This window comes from Excalfactoria chinensis, chromosome 11 (assembly GCF_039878825.1).
Source record: "Excalfactoria chinensis isolate bCotChi1 chromosome 11, bCotChi1.hap2, whole genome shotgun sequence".
NCBI lineage: Eukaryota > Metazoa > Chordata > Aves > Galliformes > Phasianidae > Excalfactoria > Excalfactoria chinensis.
This window is the reverse complement of record NC_092835.1, coordinates 16,464,693-16,479,675: the sequence shown is the minus strand read 5'-3', so window position 1 is coordinate 16,479,675 and position 14,983 is coordinate 16,464,693. Positions and strand designations below refer to the sequence as shown.

The 14,983-nt window shown below is 49.3% G+C and overlaps 2 protein-coding genes across 3 annotated transcripts in view; one reads left to right on the top strand and one right to left on the bottom strand.

The window, feature by feature from the left end:
• The window catches only part of RSPRY1 (ring finger and SPRY domain containing 1), a 30,388-nt gene extending 23,393 nt beyond the window's left edge, over positions 1–6,995 (bottom strand). Inside the window, exons 1-3 of one of the 2 annotated variants that reach the window (XM_072346805.1) lie at positions 6,876–6,995; positions 6,519–6,633; positions 630–828 (exon numbers count right to left, since the gene is read on the bottom strand). The gene's annotated coding sequence lies outside the window, so the exon portion shown is untranslated. The remainder of the gene's footprint in view (positions 1–629; positions 829–6,518; positions 6,634–6,875) is intronic. The other variant, XM_072346807.1, reaches the window with a different exon arrangement.
• Positions 6,996–7,202: 207 nt separating this feature from the next.
• PSME3IP1 (proteasome activator subunit 3 interacting protein 1) lies at positions 7,203–14,803 on the top strand. Its single transcript, XM_072346219.1, has 7 exons — positions 7,203–7,316; positions 7,758–7,899; positions 8,088–8,186; positions 9,286–9,408; positions 11,932–12,064; positions 13,079–13,143; positions 14,236–14,803. The coding sequence occupies exons 2-7, from the start codon at positions 7,770–7,772 to the stop codon at positions 14,451–14,453; spliced, it is 768 nt and encodes a 255-aa protein (XP_072202320.1). The 5' UTR covers positions 7,203–7,316; positions 7,758–7,769; the 3' UTR covers positions 14,454–14,803.
• The last annotated feature ends 180 nt before the right edge of the window (positions 14,804–14,983 follow it).

Here is a 14,983-nt window from a genome sequence, read left to right as displayed (position 1 = left end):
CACAGCAACGTGATTTGGGAAGTCAGCCATAGCAGCAAACATAACATCAGGGATTTGAATAGACAAGCATCGCTGAGAAATCACTACAAACAAGCTCTCATGGACCCTTTGTCTTAAGCATGTCATCTTCCTTCAGTAGAGTGCTTGGTATTAAGGTAACTGAAGGAGAATTGGGAAAACAAAGCCCATCATGGCATACTCATGGTGAAACAGAGCTCAAGCTCTTGTATTTATCAAGAACCTCATAACCAGCAGATCATTACAATGGTTTCGGTACCACAGCACGCTTGCCTTGTTCTCCAAGCAGTTTGAGCACAGCAAGACATGGGACTTCAGGCTCAGTAGCTTTCCATCTGAGCCAGAGTAGCTGTTACTTGCTTAGTCCAGCAAGGAGATATCAGATGCAAGCGTGCCAGAGACCTGAAGTGGAACTGTGCAAGACCGCAGCCAGAACACAGGAAAACCTAATGGGCAAAAAAAATCCTAACCACGTTTAAAGGAAGAACCAGTTACATCAAATGCAAAGCGTGTAATCCTAGGGAAAAAGTAAGTACGTATCCAGATCATTTCGGGGTATCTCAACAACACAATACTGAGAGACTGAAAGCAAGAGATTATCATCAACTCACCCTTAGGTGTGTTTGGTTCAGGAACAGCTGGGCTTGCTCACAGAGTGCTGCAGCAGAAGCGGACTGTATTTCTGCAGGCTGCAGATGCATTTGTATGGGGAGAAGCAGCACTATGCATGTCTTTTATCAGCACATGATAGTGGGCAGTGAATCAGCACCGTCAGTCACTTTCACTATTAGAAGATAAGCCAAAAAGTCTCTGGAAACAAAGAGAAAAAGAACAATTCATTTGGGAACTGCCCCCCATTTAGGAAGTCCTGCCCTCTGCAATGCCACCAGGTCACCCTCAGCTCACTGCTTGCAAAAGGAGCAGTAGTGGACACTTCTTAGGGATTGGACTCCATGACTCTTGTGCACCCCTTCCAAGTCAGGGTGTTCTACATAGTGACAATAAACTCCCTCATTCAGCAGAGTCTGACAGCATGTGTTTGTATACCAGCCTAAGTAACACACAGAGAACTTGCTTCCAAGCCTCAAGATATTGAAAGAGTAAATACTTTGGCATAGAAGCTGGTGGAAGAGGTTGCTACAGATCTGCCTGGCAAACCTGGCTCCTTTGAACAGGGTCCAAACGCCAGAAGAGAGGTTCTGAAGTGCAATTAAAAACAAACCAACCAACAAAACAACCTCTTTTGAAATAGTGATGTATTTGAGCTGGCAAGATTAAGGAAAGGTTTACATTAAAATCAACGTGAGCTTAGCATTCGGCTGCTGGCAGCCAACTCACCATTGAAACAGAGGCCAAAACTCTGCACAACATGAACACGCGTGTCCAGAGGGGATAGAAATGTCACCAACACCAGGAAACAGAAGGGATGCCGGGGCAGGAGACAACTCACAATCCAAGAGGCATCTTTGAGAGAGCACGTCTTGAAGGATGAAATACATTAGGTTATAAGCACGGAAACTTTGTGAGACTGGAAATTTAACCTCAAGCCTTAGGAGCGAGAATGAAAGATAACTGCTCTTCCTCTTGAAAGAGTTTGTCTACAAGAAGGAAGCTTGCAGGGATCGTCACACCAACAGAACGGAGACAGGATAAGCAGACCCTCTTATCTGGTAGAGGACACTCAAAGAGGGGTACAAGCACACAACAGCAGATAAATGGGCTCTTTAGTAGTGCACTTACCCCTCTATCAGCAGTGAACCTCCCGAGACAGCTCAACAAACTCGCTGGCTCTAAGAGAATTAATCTCTCCCAAGCCATTTACATCCTTTTGTTCAGTAGTTACACTGCTAAGAGTCTCTGCAGCTGCTGCTGAAGCTGAGCCATGTCCCATTGTAATGCCACGACCAGCTGTTACCCAAGCAGCCAAGTCCTCCAACAACACAAGAAGTAGAAGACCCAAATCAGACCGTACAAGAAATATTCCTTAAGGGGGAAAAGAAACAACAAAAAACCAAACATCAGCCATTGAACTGCATGTTACTGGAGTGATTTTCACATGCCCAGTGGTGCTGATGGCTGTCCAACATGAGGAGTCATCTGATGGAGCGTGCTGATGGAGAAGAGGCCAATGGAGGTGGCCTTGGTCTTGTTTGCTAAGGATTGGTGATTCATCCTCTGAAATATTTTGCTACAACCAGCCATAACACTGATGATGGAAAAAAGCCTCTCCTTCCCATGAAATGCAAACAAGAACCTCCTGATACACATGAATGAATAACAAGGGTTTCAGCTCCTACAATAGCTTCTCCAGCTTCTACCACAAGAGTGAAACCAGCACGTTCTCCTCTTCAAGGAGCACGATGTAGCAGCTCTGTCAGGAAATGATGCAGCTTTTCAAGCACAAAACTAAGTTCTGGGCAGCAATTTCCTCGTAAGGAGGATAAAACAATTAGAAATACTTCCACAGCATCCTTCCTGCCCCAAAACGATGGTCCTAAAAACGAAGGCACTGAAATAGTTGTGGTGCCTGCCAAAGGAAGAGTTCAAGTTACAACAGGGACACACAGCCAGGAAACACTGTAGGTTCATCAGCTTAGACAAAGAACACATCTTGTGTTTGCAAACAGAGGCTATTTCAAACAGGGAGAAGACCTCAGCTTTGGGACCATTAGGGTAGGTGAAGAAGTAACAAGAACTGCCTTCAAAGTATCCATCCCTGGAGGTATCTAAGAAAGGAGCAGATGTGGCACTGAGGGATGCGGTCTAGAGAGCTCCCAGTCATGGGCTGATGGTTGGACTTGATGATCTCCGCGGTCCTTCCAGCCTCCACGATGCTATGACTGTAGACCCCACCAAGGTCAGAAGTAAACAGAAAGACTTGTGTAACTAAAGAGCAGGAGCTGCTCAGCACAGAGACCAACCAAACCCAGAAGTACATCGCAGACCTCACTCGATTCCCTGCCTATGTTTCTGCACGTAGTAACTGAACGTCATCTTGCAGAACCTGAAGCAAAACCCTCACGCAATTACCTTGTTTTCTTCTAAAAATACCCTGCAAGGTTAACACTACGGGAAACAGCATTTGCTGGCACGCAGAGCATCACTATTTGCAATGAAAGCCATTGCTGCAGTCATTTGGTTTCTTACTAGTCATAGCAAAAGCACCCTAAACCAAAAGCAGACCGAGTCTTGCTTGAGACTTGAGTCTTGCAGGTAAGTCTCAAACTTTCTATCTCTTACCAAGCTCCCCTCCAGCGCTGGGCTTTAAGCCTCCAAATCCCTTCCTGTTGGAGGCACGTCACACCTGAAGGATCTGCTCTTCTGTTGTGGGAGCAACAAAGCAGGACGAAGCAGCAAACCTTAACACCATTGTGGTTTCCTTTTCTGCTGGCTCGCTCTAAGCCACATTTTATAGCCCGCTGTCTCCAAAGCAACCCAGTGGCAAGGAAGAGAACCCTGCCTCACCCTGCTGGGGTCAGAAAGAGCAGCCCCAGCACCAGGCTGCTCCTCTGCAGCCCTCTGAAACAAGCTGAAGTAATTACCTGTGCCATCCCAGAGGTCATGGTTCCTCAACTCACGATCATACAGATGTAAATACCCTTTGCACAGTGGCCTTGAACACTCTGAACACCTAACCACCGTCTTCAGCACCAGCATCAATAACAGGGAACGTGACTTCCCAGTTTTCTCCCCAGGAGTTTGAAGCAGCAGGAAGATAAGGCCCTTAGTAATAATAGCAGCAATAATCATGCCAAGCAGTGCAAGGCTGTGGATGCTCCATCCATCCCTGGAGGTGTTCAAGGCCAGGTTGGATGTTGCCCTGGGCAGCCTGGGCTGGTATTCAGTGTGGAGGTTGGTGGCCCTGCATTCAGCAGAGGGGCTGGAGCTTCATGATCCTGGAGGTCCCTTCCAGCCCACCTCATTCTGTGATTCTATACCTGTACTATGATTCTTCAGGGGCAGAAATGGGGGAAGCACTAATGCAAAGCTGGGGCTTGTTTTCAAAGGAAGATTAGGAGCCACGCTGCACAAGGCTGAGCAGTCACCCGCTCAGACCACAGCCAGGAGCCCAGCTAGACAGTGTGACTAAGCCATTATGAACGCATAAAACACTCTGCAGTTTGGGATGTGGGGAAGATCCTGATAACATCACTGAAAAAACTCAGTGCTACCTCTGTTGGGAGCTTCCATTCATCGGCTGACAACTGCCTCCAGGAGCAGAGCAGACACTGTCTGCAGCCTCCTAATCTCAGCCTCACCAAATCTGTCTCTTGATGCCACTGGTTATCATCACAAGCAGGATGAATTAGCAGCAGGACAAAGAACTGGCCAGTCTCTAAGCGACTCTGTCAGGCAGCTTTCTTCCCCCTCCCAACAAAACCTATGGGGGTGTAGGATTTTAAGGCCCCAGATGGTACGAGAATACCCAGAGGAAGTTGGCCCAGTGGTTTAAGAGCCAAGAAGAGGAAGGGGACAGACTGCAAAGAGACAAGTGCCTTCTGATACACATCTAACCTACAATTCCAGCTGTATTGCAGTCAGTCTGTGCATGCCACGGGCTGGTTGATGGTTGCACTGGGTGATCTTAGTGGTCTCTTCCAACCTGAGCGACTCCCGGTGATTCTACAGAATAAACAATCCAGAAAGCCACAGTGATACCTCACCTCAGACATCCCCAGCCTTGGTTCTCCTTCTGTCCAGCAGGACCCCACAGCAGTCAGAAACCTAAAGCAGAAGTGCAGCGCTTTCTACATCAATGCAGACTTAGCAAAGAGAGAACCTGCAGCTGCAAACGTTCCACGTGCTGATAACTACAGCTCCTAGAGGAGAGGTGTCTCAGGAGGAGAACAGATGCCTTGTTACTGATCCCAGCGACTTGCTGAACGCCCATTAAGAAACAAAGCTCAGTAAGCATGGAGCAGCACCTCACCCAGAGCATGAGAAAGCAACCTGAACGGACAAAATGACCTCCTGAGTACACAGAGTTCCCATGGCAAAGCTGGGAAAGCTTCTAAAGCACAATTTGGCCACACCAGTGGCTGATGATGGCAGCAGATAACCGTGCCGGTCAGTCACACCATGAGTCATATGGGACTGTAATTTGTACCAGACCTCAAGGACATAAGAGCAGGAAGGGAAAGCCAAACGTGTCCTCAGGACCCAGCGAAACACAAGGCACCGAGTGACACAACAGAATCCTAACGACATGCTTGGAAGACAGTGGGGCTCAGGGCACCATATCTGCCTTTGCTGGCCCGAAACAAGGACTGAATTCAAAGCCTGCTGAGAGGACACAAAGCAAAACCCAAACAGGTTAAAATGCTGAACGCAACACACCGCCAACGGAGCAGAACAAGACAAAAGTCATCACTCCAGCCTGCCTTCAATTCACAGCACAGTGATAGCATTTTAACTCGCTCCTCTGTGCAGAGGAGGAAAGCTAGCAGCACACACAAAGACCTGGCACAAAGCTGAGCAGAGCATCAGCAAATGCCTACATGACTTGAAAAGGTTTGGGGTTGTTTTGTAACACAATGCATGATCAGCCATGGGAGATACTGATGTGAGAGTAAACTTGAAGCGTGAAGAGTAACAGGCCAGTAAGTGCCCCAGGACAAATCACTGCGCTCATCACTAACGGTCGCTTAGATCACTGAGTTACATTATACCCATTCTAAAAGGAAAAGCAAACTTCCTGAGAAGCACAGAGTAATGCTGAGATAAAGAGAGCCATTGGATTAGGAAGGCAGAGGGTGGGACAGCAGAGTGCTTAACTCCAGTGCTGCGCTTCATAGAAGCACAGAATGGGCTGGGTTGGAAGGGACACAGAGCACATGAAGCTCCAACCCCACTGCCACAGGCAGGGCCACCAACATCCACATCAAATACCAGACCAGGCTGCCCAGGGCCCCATCAACCTGGCCTTGAACACCTCCAGGGATGGACGGGGCACCCACAGTCTATTTGGGCAGCTGTTCCAGCACCTCACCACTCTCAGAGTAAAGAACTTCCCCCTGACACCCAACCTCAATCTTCCCTCCTTCAACTTCAAACCATTTCCCCCCGTCCTGCCGTTATCTGCCCTATCAAGGAGTTGACTCCCTCCTGTTTGTAGGCTCCCTTTAGGTAACAAACCTCTTCACTCTGTACGGCCAAAGGCAGCCAAAAAGAAAGCGAAAGTCTCTGACAGAAAGCAGTGACTCAGTGCAACCCGAAGCACCGGCTGGTGCTGCACCTGAAGAGAGGAAGCACACGAGACAGCTGCATTAGGGAACCCAACAGCCTAAAAGAGCTGGTGAACAACAGGCTGAGGCAGCAACCAATAGCCAGAAGTGCCTCCGAGTGCTGCGGATCCTCCGAAGGGCTGCATGAAATCCGCACAAGTGACGGAGAGCAGACACGGAACGTGCGGGATGGGCAGGAACCTGCGGGCGGTGATGGGGCAGCCCAGGAGCCCCGGCATGAAGCAGAGCGTGTAACACACACACACACACACACACCTGGCATTAAGCGCAGCCGGCTCAGATCGGCTCGGACGGGACAACGAGGGAGCGGAGATGACCGACAGGGAGCAGCGGAGGCCCAGGAGCCATCGGGACGGAGGAGCCGAACGGGCTGCGGGGAGAACAACGTCAGCAACGAGCACCGAGCGGGGAGCGCAGCGGGCGGCGGATCCCGGCACGGCGCTTCGAGGCCGCTCCGCGACCACCGCCGAGCTCCGGCCCCGCACCTCAGCCCGCACCACCTCAGCCCGCAGCTCCTCAGCGCCGCCCGGCCGGCAGCGCGCCACCGAGCGCCGCACCCTCCCGCTCGGCCCCCGGCGCCGCCCCGTGCCCCGCCGACGCCGCCCGGCTCACCTCGGTCCCCGCACAGCGCAGCCGGGCCGGCCCCGCACGCACCGCACGACACCCGCCCCGCCGCGGCGCCGCCGATCCTTTGTGCGCTAAGATGGAGGCCCCGCGCACCGCCCGGCCCCGCCCCGCCTCTCCAGGCCCCGCCCCCCGCCGTCTCCCTAGCGACTCGCCCCGCCCCCGCCCCGCCGCCTCGCCCAATCGCAGCGCCGCGCTCGCCCCTCGCTCCCTGACGTCACCTCTCCCGGCCGCGCGCTTCCTCCCTATGGAGACGCGGGGATTGGCCGAGAGCGAGGCGGAAGTGCGGCCGCGGGAAGAGCTCGCGCGGTTGGACGGCGCGGGCGGAAGGGGCGGGGCGAGCGGCGGCGACGAGCGGGCCGGCGGGAGGGGCTGCATGGCGGCGCTCCGTGCCGGGCCGCGCCTCTCTGCGTGAAGGTCCGCGGCGCGGTACGTGTGCTGAGCGCGGATGGGGGTACGGCGAGACACGGGGGGACGGGCCCGGGGAGCGAGACGAGCCGCTGCGATCCCCATAGCGGTGAAGTCAGGGCTGCGGGAGAGGGCCCGGGCCTCTGCGGGACGGGATGCTCCGGTGACTGTGGCCTAGGGTCAGCACAGAGACATGGGCGGTCAGCACAGACATGGGGGCTCCTTGGGAAGCCCCAGCTGGAAGCAGAGCTGTGCTGCCCTCGCTCAGCAGTGCTGCTTCAGGTCTCTAACCACAGCCCCTGAACACCATCAACCTCTACAAGACTTTGTGCTCTGGCCCCCACTTGCTCCCCTGGTGCAGCCCAAGCAGGCCCGGCTCTGTGTGTCTCAAAGCACACGGTAATATCTCATGCACTGACAAGTGAAAGCAGGTACCCGGTGTGTGTCACGTTGTGTTTGTAGGTCAGTTCCGCCATGGATGGGGGAGATGGCTCTGCTGACCTCGTGATAAACAAGAGGTTTGTGTCTGAAGCGGAGTTAGAGGAGCGACGAAAGAGAAGACAAGAAGAATGGGAAAAGGTCCGAAAACCTGAAGATCCAGAAGGTATGGGAGCGATTGTTAGTGACTATAGGAAAGAGATCCAGGGGTTATTGCAAGGAAACCAAAAGTAAAAAGTGGTGGCTTATATCCTGCAAGCTCCAAAAGGTTTTCCCTTGAAGACAATAAGAACTGTTGGTGACTTAATATTTCTAGCATACAGTCTCATTTCCTCAATGATTCCTTCCTTTCAGAGTGCCCAGAGGAGGCCTATGACCCGCGCTCACTGTATGAAAGGCTTCAGGAGCAGAGAGAAAAGAAGCAGCAGGAGTTCGAGGAGCAGTTTAAATTCAGTAAGCAACAACCTCTATTACTTGCAACCAAACTCAGCAGACTGCAGGCCTTACCTGTCTGTCTGAGTGAGAAGCAGGGAGCTGAGAAGGGTATTCAAAGGTAGCACGTGATCCTGCAGATGACAGACAGTTCTGAAGGCAGCGCTGTGCATGCATTGCAACTTCCTAACCATAATTAGGTGGCTGAAACTTCACAGAGCAATCCGAGGCTCGAGATCAGCACTTGAGTGAAGTGAGCGTGGAGGAGCTGAGCCTTCAAAAAGTAGATGTTAATGAAATGAAAACCCGTGCTTGAGTTTTGCAGACCTTTCCTGCTGGGGAAGGCAGGTTGCCAATTATGAGCGTAAATGGATGGCTGAGTTTGCCATTACACTGAATAGGACTTGACTATGAGGTGGAGATTAAAAAAACCCGGTGTCTGCCTGACGTAAAGGCCTAAAAATCCTCTTATGAAATTAAACTAATGGCTAGAGGTGGCGTTTGGGTTCAGATTCCTCAGGCTGACACTGCAAACAGCAAAACTTGGTGTCTCTAACGAGTGCTTTTGCAGACCTTTCTAAATCAAATAACTTGGATGGAGAGATGTTGACATTTGTAGAACAGAAAGAAGACCTTCCTGCTGAACTCACACACACCCACAAACCCCACCTTGCTTATCTCTGTGGTAACAGCGTGCTTGAACTGTGTTAGTCTGGTGTAGGTTTTGTGCTCAAGCATTTAAGAGTTCGGGCTTGTTTAGCATCCAGTATCGTTAACCAGAAAATACTTCAATTCCTTAATTACAGAACAAAGCAGACACTTTGTCCTTTGTGGGGTTTGCTTTGTACCTATTACTTGACAAGATGGTGTAACTGTTAGAAGACACGAGTTGGTCACCCGGGACTCTATACTCACTGCATTCCCAGTGACACTGTGCAAAGTATTCTACCTCAGCAGCATTCAGAGTCATCGCCTGCAAGATGGGGATGGTCCCTGCATTCCACAAGGCAGCTGGAAATCACCAGTTAAAAATCATCGGAAGAGAAGGGTGAAGTGATGGAAGATCGCGGCTGCTCCCCAAAAGGCCCGGGCTTATCTATATGTATTCTTTTCCTTTCAGAAAACATGGTAAGAGGCTTAGATGAAGATGAGACAAACTTCCTTGATGAGGTTTCTCGGCAGCAAGAGCTACTGGAAAAGCAACGAAGAGAAGAAGAGATGAAAGAACTCAATGAATACAGAATATCCTTTGCTTATAGGGCTGGCATTCTTATACTGGGGGTTTGGAGTGTACTTTTAGTCTGTCATTCATATCCTTGTTATAATACTGCTTTATAGAACACGTTATGGTTCTCTTTTACTGCTTTTGTTGTAGCTCGGATCTGTTACAAGAATGTTTGATTCCAGACCGCCAGCCCTTCACAAAGATGTAGAGCAGAGCAGCATAGGATGCTTTTTGTCTTTAATCTGCATCAGAAAGGGGAGATCTGGAATGATTTTAGGATCGCTGCCTGTTCTCAACTGAATGACTTTTGAGAGTTACCTCACTCGTGCAGAAAGCAGTAAGTTGCTTTGCCTCCTAACGAATAGCACTGCTTAAAGTAATGAGTGAACAGAGTGCAAGATCTCAAGGATACTGCAGTATAAATGAGTCTGAAAGCAAAAAAAAGGAGCGAGCAGCTCATATTTATGAGGTGACCAAAAATCTTCAGCAAATGCTACAAAGAGCTGCATTACCTTGCGTTAGTTAAGGATTTATAACTCAGAGCATCTACATCTTCTGTGAAGAGCATCCAAGCTCCCTCACTAATTCATTTATGAGGAGGCAGCACTGATGCATTATTTTATAACTGTGTTTTTTTTTAATGTCAGAACTCAGCTGTAGTTGGCTGATGGATCTGGAATGTCTCCTTGATTTGCTGGATCTAATTATGGGATATATTTAGGTCCTGTGCTGCTTGCTCGCAGGTCTGGCTGATGAAGGGATGTGCAGAATCAGTGTGCTGTACAGGCAGCTGACAGCCCTAGTTAGGTCACATATGTCCAGGGGTGAGCTGTACCAGCTCAGAATGAATCTTCTGTTGGCTTGGATTAGCCACATAATGCACTGATCCCTGAATTGACTGAGCAGGGCCCCTTCCAGATGTCCACATTGAACCTCAGCCTTAGAATCAGCTTTGTACCTTGTATGGGAAACTGGTAATCACAGCCTGAACCTCTGATTAATCAGCTGAGGCAAGTTTTGGGTCAGCTGTGGGAGCTCTCAGAAGGGATGGAGCTTTTCTCCACCTTCTCTAGACCTCATTTAAAGGCTGACCACGACTGAAACAGCATCTCTTTGAGATCCTCAATGGAGATTGCCTCAGCGTTTTCCAGCAGGCTGAAGGCCTCTATTGAGTGAGTCTTTCCTTTAAATAACCTTTTGGATACTTATCACCACCTCTCTTGTACCATCTTTGCATTATTGACACTATACATCACTGTACAATACCTGAAGCCCCGATGTAAGTTAACTGTAGAACTTACTGCTAACAAGCCAGGAAACACTGCAAGGAGCCTCGGAGCAACTTGCTGAATGACTCCCAGATGCAACCATTTTTGGTTGTACTCTTTCCAAATGGTCCTGGGTCGATGTGCTGGGTGGTCTGCAGGCACTGTGCACGAGTTCCTCCAGGCTAGAAAAGAGAACTGTCAACCCAATAGGTGTGATGATTTAGTCCTGCTAAAGCATCCACTTTAAGAGATGCTGTTCCATGGTGAAAGCCTGCCTCAATAGTGAGGTACGGAGCTTGTTTCTTTGTTGGGTTTCCTTCTTTTTCTGTGGTTAAAAAGAGAAGTCATGAAACTCTACAACACATCCTAAAGAGAAACGTGCTGGAATATTTGAATGCGCTCAAGAATGAGAAATTCACATGCACGGATGCATAGGAGCTTTATTTCCTCTTGCATGAATAGCTGTAGGGTTTTTCAGCTCCTTACCCTGCCTCTTCAGCATTGGACTGACTACATCTAAAGCCAGTTTCATCCTTTTATCTTCAATGCTGTAAACAGAAATTCCCCTCCAAGGAGGAGGCGTTACTATAGTAGGATGGTGCAACATCAAACCTTGGGTTGGCAGGACGAGCTTCAGGATTGCTTCTGTTAGCCACAGGGTGGCACTCCTGTGCCATCTTAACAGCATCGCAACGGCGGTGCCTGGAGTTTTAGCTGAGGCAGGGAGCAGTCAGAGCTGTTGTTGTATCCTTGGCAGGATCCAGTTAACGAGGGCATCTGAACATCCCTACATGAAGGGGATCAGAGGGTTTGGGCCACTCCACGAGGTGCTGGTTTATAGCTGGCAGGTGGGATGGGAACCGTGACCTTAAATAGGAACATGAAATTCTTTGTTGGATATTTACATGCAGTAGCTGGGATACCTGTGAAACTCAGCACTCGTGGTTACACTGAGCGGTCGCTGGGAATGGCAGTCAGAGAAGGAATCTGTAGAAAGGCAGATTTAAGGTTATAAGCTGATATTCTTTTAGATTAGGTTAACTCTCCCACATGCTACGTTAAGGTTTGCAGAAGCTTTTGTACCTCTACAGGTAGCTCACAAAGAGGCCTCTTCTGTCTTGGCTGAAGGTGCCAGATACGTGTCAGCACCAATAAGTTTCCCTTGGTAGAATGTGAGAACGAGCTTCAGTTGCTGCTGTCAGCTGAGTATGTCAGGGAGGAAGAGCCTGTCCTCTCCATTTCCTCCTCGTTGATCCTTAACCCTTAATTCACAGCACTCTCGCTAAAGTGGGAGTGGGTATGGACCCAAAGAAGGAAACTGAGAAGAAATTGCCCATGAAGTCGGTGGAAAACAAGAACAAATTCTCTCAGGCAAAGCTGTTGGCAGGAGCTGTGAAACACAGAAGGTTAGTTTCACACTTCTATAAATGCACGAGGAACGGAACCTGGTTAACAGTGTAAAGGGAAGCAGGCCAAAACTGCCTCCAGAGAACGAGGTGCAAACCTTAGCCCTAAAGAAGAAAGGGGGGGAGGTACAGGAAAAGACCAGCCTTGTTTCTATGGGCTCTCACCAACTGTTGGAGAAACATGAGGCAATTCAAATAGATAAGCATGTGTAAAGCAAGTGGGCAGGCTCTTCATTCTAGGCTGCCAGGCTTGGGCAACCCTGCTGTGGGTTCCAGAGCTTCTCTCTTTTTCAGCTCTGAAAATAACAGCACTCACCTCAGCTCTGTAATTCAGATTTTCCTAACGTCCTATTTGATTTGTGTTTAAAATGGATCATTTGAAGTAGCTGCTGGGGGCAGTGCGGGGAGGACTCTGCACACCAACCCGGTCCTGAGGACAGCAGGCAAACCTCCCGTGTTCCTCACCAATCAGCACTGATACATCAGCACCCTTCCTGTCCCACAGAGATGACAGCTGAGTTTGTGACCTGCTGCCTGTTTTGATCTCAACTTGCAAACACGGTTGCAGCCGTGCTCCGGGTTACAGATAAACCAGGCGCCCAATTGAATCCCTACAGCCAAACCATTGAATGCTTAAGGCAATTCCTGACATCTAGAAATCCAGGCAGTAGTTTTAAGTGCATCCTAGAGAACAAGCGCATGACAGAAGTACCCGCACAATAGAGGATGCTACAAAAGAAGTGCTCACTTGTCTTTGAAGATCCAGGCTTGCAGGAAAAACTCCACAGAAGAATCTCCAACCAGAGATGCTTCTCTGGTGGCAGTCAGCCCTTAAATGAGGCCTAAGAGAGGTGCAGCCAGGCTCCACCCCTTCCCATCACACAGCTGAACTGCCTTCACCTGTGCTGCCAACACACTGCAGCATTTGAGGCTAAAAAGTGACTGAACTTCACAGTAATGAAGTGGTGGCTTATGAGGAATGAGACAATTCCTTTTGGTTTTTTTCCCCTACAGTTCAGATGGTGGTAACAGTGTGAAGAGGTTGAAACTCGATACTGACCACGAAGAAAAGAACCAAGGTACGTCCTGATTTCTGCTGTCGGGAAGCTGCCTGCCTCTCACCTGAACAGCAGCTGCCTTAGTGAGCGTAGGATCTGATGGAGGATTTGCTTTTCTGCCCCTTCACGGTGCTGACAGCACAGCTTGGTGTGTTATCTATCTCCTAATGCTGCGGCTGTGGTGACTGTGGGCATTGACAGCCATTGCAGAAGGAACCTCCTCTGGTCATCAGGCTGTCCCTTGCCTTTACCATTCCTGACAGATGATTGCCTAAGGTGCTCTTAAATCTGCAGACAGAGACTGCGCTCCCCCCTGAGGCAGCTGATTCTAATGCTTGGCTGTTTTTACCCTTAAAGTGCTTTCCCTGATAAATAATGGGAGTCTCCTTAGCTGCATTTCAAGCTTAGTGCTGCTTCTGTCAGCCAGAGGCACGGAGAACAGCTCATTCCCTTCCCCCAGGTGTATCTGTGCACCTCCACTTCTCATGCCACAAAGCGATCTTGTAAAACCAACTGAAACCAACTTATTTCAGCAAATGATGAGCACCATGAAGAAAAGCTAAGCCGCGTTTCAGTCTTAGCTGTCAGGATCGCAGTTGACTCGTTGTCAAGATCTTCTGACACAAATAGGGTGAGCTGCGATTGTGTAATGACAACCCTGCATCTCCTTCTGTTCAGGAAACTATCAGAATGCTGGGAAAAAGTCAATTAGCTGTGGAAGATGGGAGACGTTGACTTAGCAGAGCGCTGGAAGGAAACTTTTCCCCAGCTATGCTGTTGTATTGTTAAAAAATAATCAACTAATTGCATAAAACAGAGCTATTTATTCTTATTTAGTGGGCTTGCTATTTGGCACCTATCAAACTGACAACCTTAAGAATGAAAATGTGTAATGCCAGCACAGAGCTGGGGCTTAGCTACGATGAGAAAAAAATGCCTTGAGGTAGCAAGTCCTTCCTGTCAGAATAGCTTTTGTGCCTCATAAAGCCACCTTATGCTGTAATTAAATCCTGCAGCACCCACCACTGGCATGCTGGTACACAGCAGCTCCTGGGCTGATGGAAGAAAGCCTTTCTTGTGCTCTGGGTTCTGACTGAAGTCCTTCTCTTGCAGAAAAGCCGTCCTGTGTTCCCCTGGGGAGCAGCTCTGTGGGAGGATCTGCGGTCCATTGTCCGTCAGCTGCAGTCTGCATTGGGATCCTGCCCGGCCTCGGCGCTTACTCTGGCAGCAGCGACTCAGAGTCCAGCTCGGATGGAGAAGGCACCATCAATTCCACTGGGAAGATCGTCTCTTCTGTCTTTCGTAGCAACAGTTTCTTTGATGGTCCATAACAAAATCCCTCCGCGTGTAACGTAGTGCACAGTCCACTTCCAAAGCCCCGGTGGATGTTTGACGCATCCTTCTATCCCAGATATAATATTTCTAGCTAACCACTCAACTTTACTACATTCAGATGCTTCTAAAATAATTCATTTTTATTTTTTCCCCCCATTTTTATTTTTCCATTGCTGGGAGTCTTTCTTACAGAGCCTGAGGTGAGAAAGCTGCCACCCCAAAGCAGAGGGCACACCTCGTCCTGTAGGCGAGCGCCGGGCTTGAGAGGAGAGCACCTTTTTTCTCTGATCCTCATGGAAAGAAAGAATGGATTGTGGTGATCTGTGGAGTTAATACAAGATCAACAGGCAACAGCAAAAAAAAAATAAGCCACCAAAAGCTCACTTGAAGCACGGAAGTCTTGTAGGAGCAGCCATGTGTTCTGTTTTAAAATGTCATTTTTATTCTGTATTTGAGAAATGGGGGCAGGACAAAACTCGAGCAGATGGTGAAGTGTGGATTGCCATGACACTGTAAAGAAGTTTTA